Source organism: Gopherus flavomarginatus, chromosome 8 (genome assembly GCF_025201925.1).
Source record: "Gopherus flavomarginatus isolate rGopFla2 chromosome 8, rGopFla2.mat.asm, whole genome shotgun sequence".
Lineage (NCBI taxonomy): Eukaryota > Metazoa > Chordata > Testudines > Testudinidae > Gopherus > Gopherus flavomarginatus.
This window is the reverse complement of record NC_066624.1, coordinates 43,717,980-43,738,731: the sequence shown is the minus strand read 5'-3', so window position 1 is coordinate 43,738,731 and position 20,752 is coordinate 43,717,980. Positions and strand designations below refer to the sequence as shown.

The following is a 20,752-nucleotide window of genomic DNA, read 5'->3' as shown; positions in this document are numbered from 1 at the left end:
TCAGTTCAGAATTCTGCTCAATGTGCACCAGCAGTCACAAAGGCAAACAAAATATTGGTATGTTATATCAAATAATGGGACAAAGTATTGAGAATGTTCTAATGCCATTCCATGTACTCTGGTGGAATGGCCTCAGCGGGAATACTCCCTTCAGTTCCGGTCAGCCTTGCTAAAAATAACCCACCAGACACCGAATGGGGTTCTGAGATGGGGACAAATCTGCAGGAATGTCCATGGAGAGATAGATAACGCCACCATTTCAGGAGTCAGGTGAGCTGAGCAGAAATTCCACTCACTGAAAGTCCCCTATATGCACCACTATATACCTAGATAGTTACATAGCTGCTTTCTCTCCTTCCCTCAGCAGCACCTAGAAGCAAGATACCAATAGTGAAGGCATGGCAATAATTTTACCCAATAGCACATCCTTTACAACTGGTGGTACACATGTTGCAGCATGATAAACAATTCTCCAAATTTTCAAAAAAGGAAGTTAAGAAGGGACATGGGCAGGTAAATATAAAAGATCTCCCTGAGATTGTAAGAAGCTCTTGTAGTAAGTGTGATAAAAATGTGAATGCTTAGGATTTTTTTTAGTTATTGAAAAGTAAAGCTTGACAAAATACAGTTCTCCCAAGGTGAGAAAGAGGAATGATTATATCTGGAATCACTTGTTATAAAATGTTTGCCAAGCTAGTCACGTTTATTGTTTTTATTTCTCTAACACCTAGATGTGTGTTAAGTGCTGGACAGCGTCCTAAGGAGCTGAGGCAGGCAGGCGTTAGAGGACTGGCAAGGGGCAGACTCAGGCTACAACACAACGCCATACAAGAGCTCAGGAAACATGTTCTTCTCATTGTCTCATCACCCTGCGCCACCTGCCCAGACAATCGCTACAGTTGGGTGCGGAGAGCCAGGGGGTGCAGCAGCCCTGTGGGGGCCAGAGAGGGGAAGGGCGCTAGCCGGCATCGAGTCCCATGGGGGGCAGCGGGGGGGACCTCCAGGGGGGCTCCCCGCGCTAGGGGCGGGGATCTGTGCCGGGACCCAAGCTCCCAGCCGGCCAGCGGCAGTTCCTGGGGGGGCACACACAGAGCCGCAGTCTCCCCGACAGGCGTTTAGCGCGGACAGCCCGGGCTCCGGCGTGCTCCGCGCTAGGCCGCCGGCTGCGTCCTGAGCGGGGCCCTCGCGCTCTCCGTGGCGTCACGTGCGCGACTCCTGGCTGGGGAGATGCCACCGAAAGGGAAAAGCGGCGGCAAAAGTGGGAAGGGTGAGGGCGGGCGGCGTCCCGGGTCGGGGAAGGGGGGGATGGCCCGGGTCGGATGAAGGGGTGATGGCTGTGGGGGCGGGCTGAGGGGTGATGGCTGTGGGGGCGGGCCGTAGCGCCCCGGGTCGGAGGAAGGGGGGGATGGATGGGGCGGGTGGGTTGTAGCGCCCCGGGTCGGAGGAAGGGGTGATGGCTGTGGGGGCGGGCTGAGTGGGGATGGATGAGGGGGGCGGGCTGTTGCGCCCCGGGTCGGGGAAGGGGGGGATGGCTGTGGGGGCGGGCTGAGGGGTGATGGCTGTGGGGGCGGGCCGTAGCGCCCCGGGTCGGAGGAAGGGGGGGATGGATGGGGCGGGTGGGTTGTAGCGCCCCGGGTCGGAGGAAGGGGTGATGGCTGTGGGGGCGGGCTGAGTGGGGATGGATGAGGGGGGCGGGCTGTTGCGCCCCGGGTCGGGGAAGGGGGGGATGGCTGGGGGGCGGGCTGAGGGGTGATGGCTGTGGGGGCGGGCCGTAGCGCCCCGGGTCGGAGGAAGGGGGGGATGGATGGGGCGGGTGGGTTGTAGCGCCCCGGGTCGGAGGAAGGGGTGATGGCTGTGGGGTCGGGCTGAGTGGGGATGGATGAGGGGGGCGGGCTGTTGTGCCCCGGGTCGGAGGAAGGGGGGGATGGATGGGGGAGCGGGTTGTAGCGCGCCGGGTCGGGGGAAGGGGGGGATGGCCCGGGTCGGAGGAAGGGGTGATGGCTGTGGGCTGTAGCGCCCTAGGTCGGAGGAAGGGGAGATGGCTGGGTGGGCAGGCTGTAGCATCCCGGGTCGGGGGAAGGCAGGATGGATGGGGGGGAGGGCGGGCTGTAGTGCCCTGGGTCGGGGGAGGGATAGAGGGGGATGGGCAGTTGCCTTGATAGGGTGACCATAGTCCATTCTCCAGTCCAGGACAGTCTATGTCCTCACCAGGCTGGCTCTGGTCTATGGCAGTCCATGGTGCCACCCCAGGAACAGAGCTCAGCTAATGATGATCTGGTTTGTTCCTAAGGAGGAGCTGCTGGCGGTGGGGGCAGTGCCGAGAAGCAGGCCCCGGCCCTGAAGGGCGGGGGCAGCTCTGTGAAGGTGAGTGTGGCATGGAGGGGTGTCACAGAGTCCCCCGGCGATGCTCTGGAACTGCTCCCCACCAAGCCAGTCAGGACTTTGGGGCGCTTCCTCTCCCTCAGAGCAGACTGTCTCCAGGGCAAGAAGTTCACACGGCTTCTCCTCCTGGGTCTCTCCTTGGAGCATTCAGCATCCTCTGCCTCTCCGTGCGCTTCCCACAGCGAGTCCGCCCAGGCGGGGTCCTGGGGAAGTCGCAGGGTCCTGCACCCCCACTTTGCAGTCAGACGTGACTCTTAGCCAGCCAGTAAAAGAGAAATTTCTTAGAATCATAGAATCAAAGAATATCATAGTTGGAAGGGACCCCAGGAGGTCATCTAGTCCAACACCCTGCTCAAAGCAGGACCAATCCCCAGACAGATTTTTGCCCCCAGATCCCTAAATGGCCCCCTCAAGGATTGAACTCACAACCCTGGGTTTAGCAGGCCAATGCTCAAACATGGTCTAAACCAGAGCTTGTAGGTACAGAGAACCGGAGCCCTCGGCCAGCTCCATTCTGGGGCCCAACGAGGCAGACCCTCACGTCTGCCCTCACACCTCGTCCCCAGCCAACTCCAAACTGAAACCCCCTCCAGCCCCTCCGTCTCTGTTGAGTTCCTTTCCCGGGCCAAGAAGTCACCTGACCTCTTTGTTCTCCCACACCTTTAGCATCCCCTTGCAGGGGGGAGGGGCCGGTTCATTAGTTGCTAGAGCCCCCACACAGTATTCAGAGAAAACATTAAGAACAGTCCCACTTCATCACAAGCGGTAGCAGGACTATAGGCACATCTCGTCAGCTGCTGCCTTCAGCCAAGCACGTGGTGTGCACCGGTGGCACAAGTCCAGCTATGCAGGAAACCACAGGTTGTGGGTCTCAGCCAGGGGCTGGGGTTTGATCTGGCTCCAGGGGTTCCTGCTGGCCCACACAGCAGCAACCCCTGACTGCCCAGTAAGGTCCTGAGGGATGAAGGGGCCTCTCAGAGGCAGCTGCTAAGTGCAATCTGTCTTTGGGACTGGGTGCAGGGCTTGATACTGGGCTGCTGCCAAGCTGGTGTGCCACTTGCAGAAGCAGGAGGCATGCTGGGCAGAGGACTCGCTCGCTCTGCCCTGGCTGCTGTTTGGGACAGCAATTGAACTGTATGTCCTGGGCTGGAGGTGGGAAGCCCTCCAATGGACTCAGTTTTACTGTGTTGAGAAACACGCTGACAGGAGCCTATTCAGTAACTTCCCCCTACTTTTGCATTCTAGGTTAGACACATCCTATGTGAAAAGCACAGCAAAATCATGGAGGCCATGGAGAAGCTGAAGTCTGGAGTGCGCTTCAGTGAAGTAGCCTCACAGTACAGCGAAGATAAAGCCAGACAAGGGGTACATATCACTGACTGTCAGACTTGTGCTGACAGCTCTTAGGTGGACTACTTAATATCAGGGAGGCACCATTGGCTAGTGTAGAGGTGGCCACACTGTTGCTTATGAGCCAAATGTGGCTTTTTTACAGTTAAAGTGTGGCTTGCGAAGCCCCCCCACCCACCCGCACACCCTCCATTCTCCACCTACCAGACTGGGGCAGAGGGAGCTCAGGGCTTCTGCCTGTGGCAGAGTTGTGGGGCTAGAGGCTTCTGCCCTACTGGGGGGCAGGGGAAGGTCTTGGGGCTTCAGCCTTGCAGGAGACGCCTGCTGAGGCTGAAGTCCTGAGTACCAGCCGACACGCCCAGCTCTTGAACTTCTGAAGACTATCATATGTGGCTCAGAGGGTCACTAAGTTTGGCCACCCCAATCTAGTCGTTAGCAGGAGACTGGGACTCTGGGAAATCTAACAGGTTCCATAGTACTTATCAGTGGTGTAGCATATAAATGAGGTTGCATTGGGAAGTCTCTTATGAACTTCCTGGATCTCTTGCTCTTCCCCCTTCCTTGAAATAAGAGTCTTTGTGTGGGCCATATTTCTCCACCTGCCCCATCAATCTGGTTTTACAGGGAAATACTCTCACAGAGGAGGGTGTTACAGTATGCACTCAAAGTACTTCGACTCCACATTAATCTGATCCTCTCAGGAAACTCAATCCATAGCCAGACCCCCTTGACAGAACATTATCTCTAGCTCTTTACTCCTAGGGGAATTCATCACCAAAAAATTAAAATTCTGTTCACAATATTTTAAAATTCTGCATATTTTATTTGTCAAAATAACACAATATAATCACGCCAGTTTCAATTATTTTAGTAATTTATTTCAAAATACCTGTCAGCAAGTATGTCTAGCAATACACAAAAACAATGAGGAGTCTGGTGGCACCTTAAAGATTAACATTTATTCGGGCATAAGCTTTCATGAGTAAAAAACCCACTTTTTAAGATGCATGTAGTGAAAATTACAGATACAGGCATAAATATATACTGGCACATGAAGAGAAGGGAGTTACTGTACAAGTGGAGAAGCAATGTTGAAGGTCAATTTAGTCAGGGTGGATGTTGTCCACTCCCAGTAATTGATGAGGAGGTATCAATACCAAGAGAGGGAAAACTGCTTTTGTAGTGAGCTAGCCACTCCCAATCCCTATTCAAGCCCAGATTGGTGGCGTTAAGTTTGAAAATGAATTGTAGCTCAGCAGTTTCTCTTTGCAGTCTGTTTCTGAAGTTTTTTTGTTAAAGAATGGGTACTTTTAAAGCTGTTATTGAGTGTCCAGGGAGACTGAAGTGTTCTCCTACTGGCTTTTGCATGTTACCATTCCTGATGTCTGATTTGTGTCCATTTATCCTTTTACATAGAGACTGTCCGATTTGGCCAATGTACATGGCAGACAGGCATTGCTGGCACATGATGGCATATATCACATTAGTAGATGTGCAGCTGAATGAGCCTTTGATGGTGTGGGTGGTGTGACTGGGTCCTATGATGGTGTTGCTAGAGTAGATATGGGGACAAGAAGGCAACGGGGTTTGTTACAGGGATTGGTTCCTGAATTAGTGTTTCTGAGGTGTGGTGTGTAGTTACTGGTAAGCATTTGCTTCAGGTTGGGGAGCTGTCTGTAAGTGAGGACTGGCCTGCCTCCCAAGGCCTGTGAGAATGGGGAATAGTTTTCCAGGATATGTTATAGATTGTTGATGATGAGCTGGAGAGGTTTTAGCTGGGGTATGTATGTGATGGCCAGTGGTGTTCTGTTATTTTCCTTGTTGGGCCTGTCCTGTAGTAGGTGACTTCTGGGTACCCATCTCGCTCTGTCAATCTGTTTCCTCACTTCCCCAGATGGGTATTGTAGTTTTAAGAATGCTTGATAGAGATCTTGTAGGTGTTTCTCTATCTGAGGGATTGGAACAAATGCAGTTGTGTCTTAGGGCTTGGCTGTAGACAGTGGATTGTGTGATGTGTCCTGGATAGAAGCTGGAGGCATGTAGGTAAGTATAGTGGTCAGTAGGTATCCAGTATAGGGTGGTGTTTATGTGACGATACCTTGTTTGCACTGTAGTATCCAGGAAGTGGATCTCTTGTGTGGATTGGTCCAGGCTGAGGTTGATGGTGGGGTGGAAATTGTTGAAATCCAGGTGGAATTCTTCAAGGGCCTCCTTCCTGTGGATTCATATGATGAAGATGTTATCAATGTAGCGTAAGTAGAGGAGGGGTGCTAGAGGACTAGAGCTGAGGAAGCATTGTTCTAAGTCATCCATAAAAATGTTGGCATACTGTGGGGCCATGGGGGTACTCATAGCAGCGCCACTGACTTGAAAGTATAAGTTGTCCCCAAATCTGAAATGTTTATGGATGAGGACAAAGTCACAAAGTTCAGCCACCAGGTGTGCCATGGCCTCATCAGGTATACTGTTCCTGACAGTTTGTAGTCTATCCTTGTGTGGAATATTGATGTAAATGGCATCTACATCCATGATGGCCAGGATGGTGTTTTCAGGAAGATCACTAACGCATTGTAAAGTTTCCTCAGGAAGTCAGTGGTGTCTCGAAGATAGGTAGGAGTGCTGGTAGCATAGGGTCTGAGGAGAGTCAAAATAGCCAGATAATCCTGTTGTAAGAGTGCCAATGCCTGAGATGATGGGGCATCCAGGATTTCCAAAGTTATGGATCTTGGGTAGTAGATAGAATACCCCTGGTTGGGGCTCTAGGGGTGTGTCTGTGTAGATTTGTTCCTGTGCTGTAGCAGGGAGTTTCTTGAGCAGATGGTGTAGTTTCTTTTGATACTCCTTGATACTGGGATCGGAGGGTAGTGGTCTGTAGAATATCGTGTTGGAGAGTTGTCTGGCAGCCTCCTGTTCATAATCCGACCTGTTTATGATGACTACAGCACCTCCTTTGTCATCCACTTTGATTATAATGTCAGAGATGTTTCTGAGGCTGTGGATGGCATTGCGTTCTGTACGGCTGAGGTTATGGGGCAAATGATGCTGTTTGTTCACAATTTCAGCCTATGCACATCTGCAGAAGCACTCTATGTAGAAGTCCAGTCTGTCATTTTGACCACCAGGAGAAGTCCACGCAGAATTCTTCTTGTAGTGTTGGTAGGAGGGTTCCTGTAGATCAGTGCTCTGTTCAGTGGTGCATTGAAAATATTCTTTGAGTCAGAGACAGTGAAAGTAGGCTTCCAGATCACCGCAGAAATGTATCTCGTGTGTGGAGTGGTGGGGCAGAAAGAAAGTCCCCGGGATGTTTTTATGGCTGACTTAGAACTTCCTCAGCTCTTGTCCCGTAGTGCCCCTCTTCTACTTATGGTACATTGATGACATCTTCGTCATATGGCCCCACGGGAAGGAGGCCCTTGAAGAATTCCACTTGGACTCCTCATTGTTTTTGTGGATACAGACTAACATGGCTACCCATCTGTATTCTAACAATACAGACCACAGAGATTCAGGAAATGTTTTTGATGGGGTTAAATAAGCTGTAACCGCTCAAGGAAGCCATCTTGGAGTCATGGATAGTTTTCTGAAAACATCCGTTTGATATGCAGCAGCACTCAGAAAAGCTAATAATTTAGGACCCATTAGGAAAGGAATAGATAATAAGATAGTAAATATCATAATGAAACAATATAAATCCATGGTACTCCTACACCTTGAATATTGCATGCAGGCCTGGTCACCCTATCTCGAAAAAGATAATTAGAAATGGAAAAAGTCCAAACAACAAATATGATTAAGGGTATGAAACAGCTTTCATATGAAGAGAGACTAAAAAGACAGACTGTACAGCTTAGAAAAGAGATACTCCTGGCGGAATTCTGCATGCTGCACATGTGCAAAATTCATGTTCCCTGTGGATTTCTTTGCTTCCCTGCAGAAAAATAACTTCTGATGGGGAAACAAAAGGAAGCTCGCAAGAGTGGTCATGTACCCTTTCCTGGCAGTGCAGGCAGGTTGGTTCGGGTGCCCGGAGCAGCCAGTAGAGACGTAAATCACCACAGGGATGGGGTTGGGAGTCTGGGAAGTCATGTATGTGAGAGGGAGAGAGACACTCTGTCCCTCTTGCTCGCTATTGCAGCACGTTCGGTGTGGAGAGGCAGGGCTGTGGGGTGTTTCTGAGGAGGTAGGCGTGGGGCAGAGCAGAATGTAGCAGCCTGCCTGCTTAGTGAATTGTTCTCATTGTCTTTATGAATTCTTCCAGGGATATAAAACAGGTGTAAAAGTTTTAAGGCTCCTTTACATTGCCAGAGTGATGTAAAAGACAGTATGGCCTTATACATTTTTATGGTGCTTTAGTGACTAGAACTTGTCTAAATTTTTGGACTGAAAAAAATTCCTATCAAACCGTGCTCCATTAACTGTTTGGTACTTATCTTCCTGGAGATGGTCAGTAGCCAATATAAATTGTGAGTTTGTTTCCCCAACCGTCACTTGCTCTTCAGTTGCCTATGATGTAACACTGACCATATGGCTGCATATATTTGTTGACTAATAACTAGAAATAAAGGGTTAAACCTGTCTACATTACTGTGAGACAAAGGGGGTTTGGGGATTTCCTCCAGTGCGCCCCACTCCCATTCTCCATCCATTGTATTGTAGTTTAAATAAATCACCAAAATAATTGAAACTGGCATGATAATATTACATTATTTTGACAAAATGTGCAGAATTTTAATTTTTTTGATGCAGAATTTTAATACTTTGGCACAGAATTCCCCCAGGACTAAAGAGATAACTAAGGGGGGGGACATGATAAAGGCCTATAAAATCATAAATGGTATGGAAAAAGTGAGTAAGGAAGTATTAAATGCCCCTTCACCTAAGAAGTAAGGTCACCCTATGAAATTAACAGATAGCAGGTTTAAAACAAAAGGAAGTGCTTCTTGACACACTGCACAGTCAACCTGTGCCACTTGTTGCCAGGGGATGTGGTGAAGGCCATAACTAAATTTAAAAAAATAACTAGATAAGTTCATGGAGCATAGGTCCATCAGTGGCTGTTAGCCAAGACGGCCAGGGATGCACCCATTCTGTGGGTGTCCCTAAGACTTTGATGCTGGGACTGGATGACAGGGGATGGATCGTTGATAATTGCCCTGTTCTTCTTCGAGTGATTGCTCACATCCATTCCAGTTAGGTGTGCGCGCCGCGCGTGCACGTTCGTCGGAAACTTTTTACCCTAGCAACTCCAGTGGGCCGGCAGGTCGCCCCCTGGAGTGGCGCCGCCATGGCGCCCAATATATATCCCTGCCGGCCCACCCGCTCCTCAGTTCCTTCTTACCGCCGTGTCGGTCGTTGGAACTGTGGAGCGCGTCATAGCTGTCCTCCACGTCCCTAGCTCTCCTTGTTATCTCTCGATTATCTCTCGTACTAGTTATAGTTGTTAGTTAGATTGTTAAGTGTAGATAGTAGTAATTAAGTTAAATAGGTTGTAAATAGTTGTTCGCCGGGGGCTTAGCCCTTCCCGGCACCCGGCACCGGGCTCATGCCTGGTTCGCCGGGCTTCAAGCAGTGTGCGGCCTGCAAGAAGCCTATGCCCACCAGCGACCCCCACGACGCGTGCCGTAAGTGCCTGGGGGAATCGCACAGATCGGACAAGTGCCGCATCTGCAAGGCTTTTAAGCCAAGAACAAAGAAGGAGAGGGATCAAAGACTCCGAACTCTCCTTATGGAGGCGGCACTTGACCCGGCGGCTTCGCAGGCCGTGATCTCGGCGCCGGCACCGGATCGCACCAGCACCGAAAAGACTCCCCGGCACCGACCTTCTCCGGCACCGGGGACAGAACCGAGGCCGTCGAAGTCTGCTACTCCGGCCAGGCAGACCCGACTGGAGCGCCCGGCCTCATCATCGGCTGCGGCGCCGCCGGCACCGTCGACTCCGGGCCCGGCGGGTCCGTCGAGTCCGGTGCCGCCAAGCTCCCCCATGAGATCTGGGGTTGAGATATTGGTCCCATCCACGCCGGAGACCTTCGCCTCGGCTCGGGACCTCATAGCCTTGACTGAGCCCACTCAGCTGCCACCCCCGGTACCTCCGGTGCGGGTCGCGTCCAGAGGCAAGCCCATGATGACGGCACCGTCTCGGGACTCGCGCTCACGGTCCAGGTCCCGGCGTCACGGCAGATCGAGATCCCATCGCCGCTCGCAGTCCCGGCACCGCTCTCCCCGGCGGTACCGGTCGCACTCGCGGCGCCGGTCGGCCTCAAGACGGTCGCGGTCGGACTCCAGCCGCTGATACCGGCACCGTGACTCCAGGAGCCAGTCCCGACGTTACTCGCCGCACCGGTCGACCTCCCGGCACCGAGCTGGTGGCAGGTCCCGGTCCCGGTCGACCTCCCGGCACCGAGCTGGTGGCAGGTCCCGGTCCCGGTCCCGGCACCGAAGCGGCGGCCGGTTCCGGTCCCGATCCCGGCACCAAGACAGAACCCGGTCCCGGTCCCGATCCCGGCACCGATATGACTCCCAGCACCGGTCCCCGGCACCGAGACATTCGTCCATGCCGACCCGCGCGGACCCTTACCAACCAGGGTCAGCCCCGCCGTGGCCTTCTAGACAGCCGTCGGTCTCCTCCCAAACGGACAGCGGGTATGCGCTGGGCACCGACCGGCAGGCGGCGCTATTTAACGATCCGCCACAACACGACCAAGGCCCGCAGCAATGGGGGTTCTGGACACCCTGGGCATACCATCAAGCCCAGGGGCCCCAACAGCTCCCTGCTAGGCCTGCGACGGCGGAGCACAGGGCGCCGGAAGCCTCATTTTCTCGCCCCCCTCCCTCCCCGGATGGGGAGGAAGGGTCCAAGCAGCAAGACTCCGCTCTGGCTCCTGAGGCAGAGGCGAGGGCCGAGGGAGACCCTCCATTAGACACTCTCTTGCCGGGGGTCTCCTCATCCTCCTCCCCTGATGAAGCGGTGGCTGGTACCTCCTCCAACAGCCCCCCCCCGCTGGATCTCAGGGCGCACCAAGACCTCCTCAGGCGAGTAGCTCAGAATCTGAGTCTGCAAGCCGAGGAGGTCTCGGAAATAGAGGATCCGATCGTCACCATCCTCTCAGCGGATGCTCCCACCAGGGTCGCCCTGCCCTTCATAAGAACCATCCAGGCCAACGCCAATACCATCTGGCAGTCTCCGGCCTCCATCCCCCCTACAGCGAGGGGCGTCGAGAGGAAGTACATGGCCCCTTCTAAAGGCTATGAGTACCTCCATGTACACCCGACACCGTGTTCCCTGGTGGTTCAATCGGTGAATGACAAAGAGCGTCATGGGCAGGAGGCTCCAGCCCCCAAATCCAGAGAGGCCAGGCGAATGGACCTCCTCGGCCGTAAAGTATACTCAGCTGGGGCGCTGCAGCTCAGGGTTTCGAACCAGCAAGCCCTACTGAGCAGATACGCCTTCAACTCCTGGGTGGCAGCAGACAAATTCAAGGAGCTGCTGCCGCAAGACGCTCGCCAGGAATTTGCAGCCATCTTAGATGAAGGCAAGAAGGTTGCACGCACGTCCTTGCAAGCTTCTTTGGACGCTGCAGACTCGGCTGCCCGTACCCTCGCGTCAGGAGTAACGATGCGTCGCATCTCCTGGCTGCAGGTTTCTGGCCTTCCGCCGGAGCTCCAGCATACCATCCAGGACCTCCCTTTCGAAGGCCAGGGCCTGTTTTCTGAAAAGACAGACCCCAGACTCAAGAGTCTGAAGGATAATCGGGTCATTATGCGGTCCCTCGGGATGCACACACCGGGAACGCAACGCAGACCCTTCCGGCCACAGCAACAACAGCAGCGCAGGCCGTATTCCCAGTTCCGCCAGCGGCAGGACCTTAACAGGCGCCGCGGCAGGAATGGAAGGCGCAGGCATTCGGGGAACCAAGGGGGGCTGAACCAAGGCTCCTCTAAGCCCCCGCCTGGACCCAAGCCTTCATTTTGAAGGTGCGCCCGAGGGCGCAGTAACAGTTTCCCCCATGGATCCTTCCCCCCCGTTTTCCAACCGCCTTTCGTTTTTCCTCCCGGCGTGGACCCAAATAACATCGGACCGCTGGGTCTTACGCACGGTGCAGACGGGATACCGCCTGCAGTTTGTATCATTTCCTCCTTCCCGCCCCCCTTCCTCGTCCCTCTTCAGGGACCCCTCTCACGAGCAATTCCTTCGACAGGAGGTACAGACGCTCCTCAGCAAAGGAGCTATAGAGGCGTTTCCGGAAAACGAGAAAGGCAAGGGGTTTTATTCCCGCTACTTTCTGATCCCCAAGGCCAAGGGAGGCCTCAGGCCTATCCTCGACCTGCGAGAGCTCAACAAATACCTGGTGAAGTTGAAGTTCCGCATGGTATCCCTGGGGACCATTATCCCATCCCTGGATCCGGGAGACTGGTACGCCGCCCTCGACATGCAGGACGCGTATTTTCACGTTGCCATTTGGCCACACCACAGACGTTTCCTTCGCTTCGTGGTGGGCCCCCTTCATTACCAATTTGCAGTCCTCCCATTTGGCCTTTCCACGGCCCCGAGGGTGTTTACAAACTGCATGGCAGTTGTTGTGGCGCATCTTCGGCGCAATCGTATCCACGTGTTTCCTTATCTAGACGATTGGTTGATTCGGGGCACGTCGGAACAACAAGTCTGCAGCCATGTCCGCGTGATCACCGGCATGTTCGCTACTTTGGGCCTCTTGATAAACACGGACAAGTCCACCCTGATTCCCACGCAGAGGGTGGAATTCATCGGGGCCGTCCTGGACGCCACTGTGGCCAGGGCCTTACTGCCATTGCAGAGGTTCCAGGCTTTGTCGGCGATCGTTCAACGACTGCGGGCGGCCCCCTTGACATCAGTGCGGACATGTCTAGCCCTGTTAGGCCACATGGCGGCTTGCACCTTTGTGACCGGTTACGCTCGGCTCCGCATGAGGCCCCTCCAGCTGTGGCTCATCGATCATTACCGGCCGGCAAGACAGCCGCTAGACATGCTGATCACAATCCCCCAAAGGGTGTTAGATTCTCTCGGCTGGTGGCTAGACCAGTCCGTGCTATGTGCGGGGCTCCCTTTCCACCCACCTCAGCCCTCGGTGTCCCTGACAACGGATGCCTCAGATCTAGGCTGGGGGGCCCACCTAGGGACCCTGAGAACGCAGGGCCTGTGGTCCCAGGAGGAGGTGGGGTTGCACATCAACATGCGGGAGTTGAGAGCGGTCCGCCTTGCTTGTCAAACGTTCTGCCATCAGCTTCAGGGTCGTTGTGTTGCAGTGTTCACCGACAACACGACGACCATGTATTATATCAACAAGCAAGGCGGCACCAGATCCTCCCCCCTGTGTCACGAGGCGATGCGACTCTGGGACTTTTGTGTAGCCCACTCCATTCACCTCACAGCTTCCTTCCTCCCCGGAGTACGGAACACGCTGGCGGATCGCTTGAGCAGATCCTTCCTGTCGCACGAGTGGTCCCTTCGCCCGGACGTCGCCCTCTCCATCTTCCGGAGGTGGGGTTATCCCCGCGTGGACCTCTTCGCGTCCAGGGGGAACAAGAAGTGCCAAGCATTCTGCTCCTTTCAGGGCAGAGAGCCCGGGTCGATAGCGGATGCCTTCCTTATTCAGTGGTCGACCCACTTGTACTATGCGTTTCCCCCGTTCCCTCTGGTCCACAGGGTCCTTCTGAAGGTGCGCAGGGACAGGGCTCACGTGATCATGGTAGCCCCGGCATGGCCCAGGCAACACTGGTACCCCATGCTGCTGGACCTGACCATAGCCGACCCAGTTCCCCTGCCCCTTCACCCGGACCTGATTACCCAGGAGCACGGGACCCTCTGTCACCCGGACCTGCAGTCGCTGCACCTAGCGGTGTGGCTCCTGCGTGGCTGGCCGGTTCTGAGCTGCGCTGCTCCACACCGGTGAGGGAGGTGCTTTTGGGCAGCAGGAAGCCTTCCACGAGAGCGACATATTCGGCCAAGTGGAAGCGTTTTTCCTGTTGGTGCGTGGAGAGAAATCTCCGCCCTATGGAAGTTTCGGTGGCCGACATCTTAGATTACGTTTGGTCCCTCAAACAGCAAGGTCTGGCCATATCGTCGTTGCGAGTCCACCTGGCAGCTATCTCCACCTTTCACCCGGGTGCGGATGGTCGCTCTGTTTTTTCTCACCCGACGGTGTCTAGATTCCTTAAGGGGCTGGAACGTTTATACCCTAACGTCCGTCTCCCTGCTCCAGCCTGGGATCTTAACCTGGTGTTGTCCCGGCTCATGGGACCCCCCTTTGAACCGTTAGCCACTTGCTCCCTGCTTTACCTCTCTTGGAAGACTGCCTTTCTAGTAGCTATCACCTCAGCTAGACGGGTGTCGGAACTCCGGGCTCTTGTGGTAGACCCCCCATATACAGTCTTCCACAAAGATAAGGTGCAGCTGAGACCACACCCTGCCTTTCTTCCCAAGGTAGTCTCGTCCTTCCACATCAGCCAAGAGATATTCCTTCCGGTTTTTTCCCCGAAACCTCACTCCTCAGGCAGGGAGCAGCAGCTCCACTCGCTTGATGTCCGTAGGGCTCTCGCGTTCTACGTGGAGAGGACTAAGCCCTTCCGCAAATCCCCCCAGCTTTTCGTGGCGGTAGCGGATCGCATGAAAGGGCTTCCTATCTCCTCCCAGAGGTTATCCTCTTGGGTAACGTCCTGTATCAGGACCTGCTATGACTTGGCCCACGTCCCTACGGGCCGTGTGACTGCGCATTCTACCAGGGCGCAGGCGTCGTCGCTGGCTTTCCTCGCCCGTGTGCCCATCCAGGAAATCTGTCGGGCAGCGACCTGGTCATCGGTCCACACCTTTGCTTCCCACTACGCCCTGGTCCAGCAGTCAAGAGAGGATGCGGCCTTTGGATCTGCAGTGCTCCATGCCGCGACTTCTCGCTCCGACCCCACCGCCTAGGTATGGCTTGGGATTCACCTAACTGGAATGGATGTGAGCAATCACTCGAAGAAGAAAAGACGGTTACTCACCTTTGTAACTGTTGTTCTTCGAGATGTGTTGCTCACATCCGTTCCACACCCGCCCTCCTTCCCCACTGTCGGAGTAGCCGGCAAGAAGGAACTGAGGAGCGGGTGGGCCGGCAGGGATATATATTGGGCGCCATGGCGGCGCCACTCCAGGGGGCGACCTGCCGGCCCACTGGAGTTGCTAGGGTAAAAAGTTTCCGACGAACGTGCACACACGGTGCGCACACCTAACTGGAATGGATGTGAGCAACACATCTCGAAGAACAACAGTTACAAAGGTGAGTAACCGTCTTTTCTGTTCATTTCCTTTGAAGCATCTGACATTGGCCACTGTTGGAAGACAGGATGCTGGGCTAGATGGACCATTGGTCTGACTCAGTTTGGCCATTCTTATGCTCTATTTTGTATAGGTTTTTATACTGCACACATTGCCATAGTATCTGATGATACTCTCATTCCACACACATCTGTGCAGTAGACAGCTGTAAAGTTTAAGGTTCCAAGCACTGAATGGAAAAAGGTTATTTGTTCTTAAAAATGCTGTTTGTTGGATTTTTCTCTCTGCTTTATAGAAATGTTACCCACTCTGTCTCACAGTGCAGCTCTGGGCATGTTTTGAAAGGGATTTTCAGACCTGGCCATTTTCGTTGACTCTCTTTCAGGGAGACTTGGGCTGGATGACCAGAGGTTCTATGGTGGGACCTTTCCAGGAAGCAGCATTCACCTTGGCAGTCAGCAGTATGGATAAGCCAGTGTACACAGACCCTCCTGTCAAAACGAAGTTTGGATACCACATAATTATGGTTGAAGGGAGAAAATAAAATACAAAAAAGAGTGAAGTTGACACTTACTGTTCTATACACTGACTAGGAACTTCCCAGCAGATTTGTTGTGAGAGTTGTTAGGGTTGGGGATCTATAGGACTCAGGTTTATATGTGCATGCTTGCAGATGGTGTCCACACCATTTCTTTTGGACAATTTTACCCGTTTACAGATTATAGACCTGGCAGGGTGGGAGCTAACAGAAAGAAGCTGTCGGTACCTAGTAAAGCACTTCAGGCAGTTATTGAAATCTCCTTTGTTGTGTGGGGCATGTGAGATTCTTACTTCATGAGAACTTGAGCAGTTGAGTAGCCCTTGCTTTTCCTGGGCTGCTGACATGGATGGGTTGTCTTATTGGAATAGTATTAGTAGACTTCATATAAAATCCATGGAAAAAATCTCTTTGCAGTTGCAACTTTAAGTCCACAGAGAAAGCCATTTTACCAGCCTAGTTTGTCCAGGAAAATCCAGAAGTCTAATTCAGCCTCAGTTTGTAAACCTAGATGGTCTAAAGTAGTAAAGGTTTCCCTACAGTGTATTTATCAGCTGTATGACAGTTGTGCTGTAGTTTCACATTCCATTTCTGTGCAAGGGATTTGGCAAATCAGAGGCACTAAAATGCAAACCAGTCAGATTGGAAGATTTCACTGGGAGCAATTAGTGAACATGGGGAGAAACAGTCACACTCACTCCACTATATAAACTGCCTGCCTTCTTTTCCAGCAAAAGGGAAGTATTAAATTCAAGAACTCAAAACCAACAGTCCTTGCATATGTCAGAAAATAGAGTTAAAAAGGAGCCCTGTCTCAGGCACTTCCCTGTGGATCCCAACCATTTCTCTCCAGGACAGAGAGGGGAACACGATGACCCTTGCATTTGTGCTGAGAATCCCTTCTTCTTAGAAATTAAAAGCACTGGACTTTAAAGAGCCCATCATATCACTGCAGCTTCTCTTGCTGGGAGGAGTGCTCTGGATTTATTCTGAAAAGGAGGATTCTGAACTAGCTTTGTAAATGGTTTGCACTGAGGAGTGCCATAAATACCCAAGTATAAATCAGCTTGAGAGATTTGTATTAAACACCCTTTGGGTGAAGTGTCTGTGAGCCACTGTTGCTATGATCACTAATTGGCCAGCAAAAGTGAGACCCTACTGTTTAATGGCATTTGTCTATAAGGTGATAACTTTTGAAAACCACATCTGATCAATTCCAAGCATTAATAGGCAAAATCCTATTGATTTGTGTGAAAACCAGAAAATTTCAAGTCACGTCCACAGAGTGCCCATTTAGTACTGCAGGCAGAGGAAGCTCTCTGGCCCCCTCTGCAGCTGCCCACATACATGACAGGCAGCAGTCACTAGAGCATGACACACTTAATTACTTATGTAGATAAAGCTATGTACCCTTTCCCCCAACTCCCACCAATCCCCTTCAGATCCTCCAGAGTGCATCCCCCCTCCCCCATCTGCTTTGCACTTAGAGCTCAGCCTCCAGGAGCAATTAAGTGTGCAACCCTCTTGTAACACATTTGTAATGTTTCCTGTCTCTTGAATCTAATATATAGGAGTACTTTGTTAGTGTGTTGGGTGTTGCTTTAGCAAGTGCAAATGAGAAGCCAGCCATGTAGATGTTGGTGCTGAAAATAGAAGCATGTTTAAAGTTGTCAATTTGGCCTTACTTTCAGAAAGGCTTTGTGCATTACTGGAAGCAAGGGCTTAGGCATATGAGCAGGAGCTGTGAAAGGAGGGAAGACTGCCTTTCCAAAGGTTACATGTAGCAAAATGTTAGACCCAGGCAGTGTATCTTCCCCATCGTTGGTTTCTCAGGGGGAATTGAAATCTGGCCTCCCCTAAATTCAACCCCCAGAGACTCCACCACCAGCACTGTTCTTAAGAATAGAATAAGTCAGCACCTTTTGCATTCAGTATGACCCATTCCAGAGGGGAAGTAATCTCATGGCCCCACCTCCCCACTGATTAGTTTACAAAATATTTGACTTGGTTGCTCAAGCTAGGAGGCCTAGCTGTGTACATGCCTAAGAGTCCTCGCTCTTCACGTCAGTAATGTTGTGAAGTATGGCCACAATGCTTCTCACTAAGGTCATTCTCAGTGAGACAGGTGGTTCAGAAGTGAGTACCACCACAAATTAACATAAAAACCATACAACTCTAGTTAACCAAGCTTAACTGAACATGGTGCTGAAATGCTGTGGAAAGCAGGCCAGCTCAGTTTTGAGTGGTCACTGCAGCGACAGGACCCCTTTGCATCTAGTTTGGCCTTTGAACTAGTTCTAAAAGGGCAGATAGTAGCTGTTGATTGGAGTATCTTTCACTCCAAGAGATTTTTCAGCTGTTGAAGAATCATCTCTACCACTAAGTGTTCTGCAGTGGACCTGGGGAACACTTGCTGCATCACTGTCTTGTCACCATTACGTCAGCAGAATAGGTGACTAGAGCAAAGCCACTGAAGAATGGGAAGGACAGAGGGTGGGGAGAGTTTTGGCAACTGGAGTAGGGGTGTGATGGAAGCACATCAGCTGCCCATGGAAGAGTTTGGCAATTGGAAACAGAGAAGTTTGGTTACTGTACTTCTGCTCCATGGTGCTTCTGACTCCTGTGTCCCACTGCCACACTGAACCTTCTCTATAATAAGGGAAAGTGACCCTTTGCAATGTGGGACATCATTTTCCTCACACTGGCATCTCTGCATTGCCCCTTGATGTCCCTTCTTCACTCCTTAGCACAAAGGAAATAAACCAAGCATAGTTGGGCAGAGATGGCCTGGAGTGGTAGGAGAGTACCCGAGTGGAACAGTGCAATTCATTGCTGTCAGGGCACAGTGGCCCTGCTCACTGCTTAAATGACATCATAGTAGTCATCTTGGATTGCGTGGACTAGACACAGCCATCTTAAGCCAGAAGGGCATGGATGAGTGAGAGGCAGCTAGCACCTGCCCCGCAACTACGGGCCCGATGTTGATCTCAAGCCCCCACCTGTAACTTCCATTGAAGGCACAGGAATTGTCCACATGTCCCAGGGCAGAATTTGGGTCACCTTATGTGAGATGGGTTAGATAAGCACACAAGTACTACGATACAGTGGACTAACTGTGCCGCCAGCTGGCTCTGCCACTGCTTTATGTATCTATGACAAGCTATTTGTGCACCTGCAAGAACCAGGATGGTCATACTTACCACAGCCATGCAGGAAGCAGGGCTGTACAGCAATGGTTCTCCACCAGGGATACACAGACCCCTAGAGGTACACAGGTCTTCCAGCACATATATCAACTCATCTAGATATTTGCCTAGTTTTACAACAGGCTATATAAGACGCACTAGCGAAATCAGTACAAACAAATTTCATATAGACAATGACTTGTTTATACTGCTCTATATACTATACACTGAAATGTAAGTACAATATTTATATTCTAATTACTTTGTTTTATAATTATATGGTGGAAATGAGAAAGTCAGCAATTTTTCAGTAGCACCATTCTGTGGCACTTTAGTCTTTTTATGTCTGATTTTGTAAGGAAGTACTTTTTAAGTGAGGTGAAACTGAGGGTTACGCAAGACAAATCAGATTCCTGAAAAGGGTACAGTAGTCTGGAAAGGTTGAGAGCCACTGCTGTATAGCATTTTTTAGGAAAGCAAGACATCCAGAACCCAGCTAAAATTTCCTTGTCAATACTCCAGAGTCAGAAACTTGTTCAGACTGGAAATAAGGTGTAATTTTTAGCTATTGGAACAATTTACCAAGGATCATGGATTCTCCATCACTGACAATATTTAAATCAACTTTGGATGTTTTTCCTAGATCTGCTTTAGGAATTATTTTCGGGGAAGGTCTATGGCCTGTGTTACACAGAAGAGCAGAACAGATAATTGTAATGGTCCCTTCTGGCCTTGGAATCTATGAAACTGACACCCAGGCTTAAGACGTCTTTGTGCCTAATTTTCAGAGACTCTGATCAAGATGCATGGCTGCTCACTACCTCTAGCAAAAGTCACAGACTTCTTGTCTCACAGCACAAGACAACTACAACCAGTCCACACAAGTGAAATTTAAGTTAATTCCTGCTTGGATGTTGGACTGGTTTGTCTAAGTAAAGGCTGAAAACTGGGCTATGGCCCATGCCCAAGTAAATGTGTTAGTCTCTAAGATGGCACAAGGACTCCTTGTTTTTATTCAATAAACATATGAATTACTTCAATAAACTGTGCTCAGGCATATGCCCCCCTTAATGTGGTATGGGGAGAAGGCATATCTGATTTTCCAAACAGACTGCAAGGGTGCACAGCAGCCAGGAGGCTTGTTCTCATTTGAGCCTCTTATGGGAGGGGACATGCTGATTGTTGCCTAGTCCCACATTTGAATTCATGTCAGAGCATGAGCCTAACCCTGGAAAGACATGTAGCTTAGTTACAACAAACATTGTGTATTTTGGCTACAAGGATTTTAGGAAAAGAACCTTTGTCCCACATTGCCCTTCCCCAACAGCTAGAGAGGTAGCCGTAGGACAAGGCAGCATCTACCAAGACAGCGTACCAGCCTGCTCTCACCACCAGATACTCCCAACTTGGCAGTGCTTTGCTCTCTCCCATCTTCCCAGGAAAGGCAAGTTAAATCCACAGCAGTAGCTGGATGGGTTGAAGCTACTCCTGACTGTTCTGCAAGTGTCTGTGCCAAGATGAACAGTTCAGTAATCCCCCCACAGGAAGTTTGGGACAGATACACAGCACTCGTAGCATAGTTAATGAGACATAACATCAAGGACACAAGTGAGTAGCAATGGGTACCATAAAACCTTTGTACTAGTCCAGTTCAGGGGCCCAGCAGTAAGTTTCCCAGCATTAAGTCAGATGACCACATGCTTCAATGACCGACATAGGCTGCAACTGTGAAGCCAAACAGTTTTCCATGCTTTAGTAATCAAGCCTCCCTCTTCAGTTGGTTTATGGAGGAACAAAATGTATTGACCAAACTTGAAGGCAAAAGCATAAAATACATAAGCAAGTTAATATATTGCAAATAAAACAGACATGAAGTATAGAAAGTAGTAGTTTTTTTTTTTAAACTTTAAACATTTTTCTAAACATACAATTAGTGATACTTTTTGCCTTTGTGAACTGCATGCAAAAAGACGACCCTTCTCTCCAGCACCCAAGTGCTAGTTACAAATT

The 20,752-nt window shown here is 51.3% G+C and overlaps 1 protein-coding gene across 1 annotated transcript; it reads left to right on the top strand.

The window, feature by feature from the left end:
• Positions 1 to 1,152: 1,152 nt before the first annotated feature.
• On the top strand, positions 1,153 to 15,581 carry PIN4 (peptidylprolyl cis/trans isomerase, NIMA-interacting 4). Its single transcript, XM_050964242.1, has 4 exons — positions 1,153 to 1,267; positions 2,291 to 2,364; positions 3,628 to 3,747; positions 15,405 to 15,581. Exons 1-4 carry the CDS (start codon positions 1,228 to 1,230, stop codon positions 15,561 to 15,563), a joined length of 393 nt encoding a protein of 130 aa, XP_050820199.1. The 5' UTR covers positions 1,153 to 1,227; the 3' UTR covers positions 15,564 to 15,581.
• The last annotated feature ends 5,171 nt before the right edge of the window (positions 15,582 to 20,752 follow it).

What these genes read in the sequence shown, in the direction of transcription:
- PIN4 (XM_050964242.1), top strand. Translation starts at nt 1,228, where the DNA reads ATGCCACCGAAAGGGAAAAGCGGCGGCAAAAGTGGGAAGG. An exon ending in GCGGGGGCAGCTCTGTGAAG is followed by an intron (nt 2,365 to 3,627) that starts GTGAGTGTGGCA and finishes TTTGCATTCTAG; the next exon opens with GTTAGACACATCCTATGTGA. An exon ending in AAGATAAAGCCAGACAAGGG is followed by an intron (nt 3,748 to 15,404) that starts GTACATATCACT and finishes ACTCTCTTTCAG; the next exon opens with GGAGACTTGGGCTGGATGAC.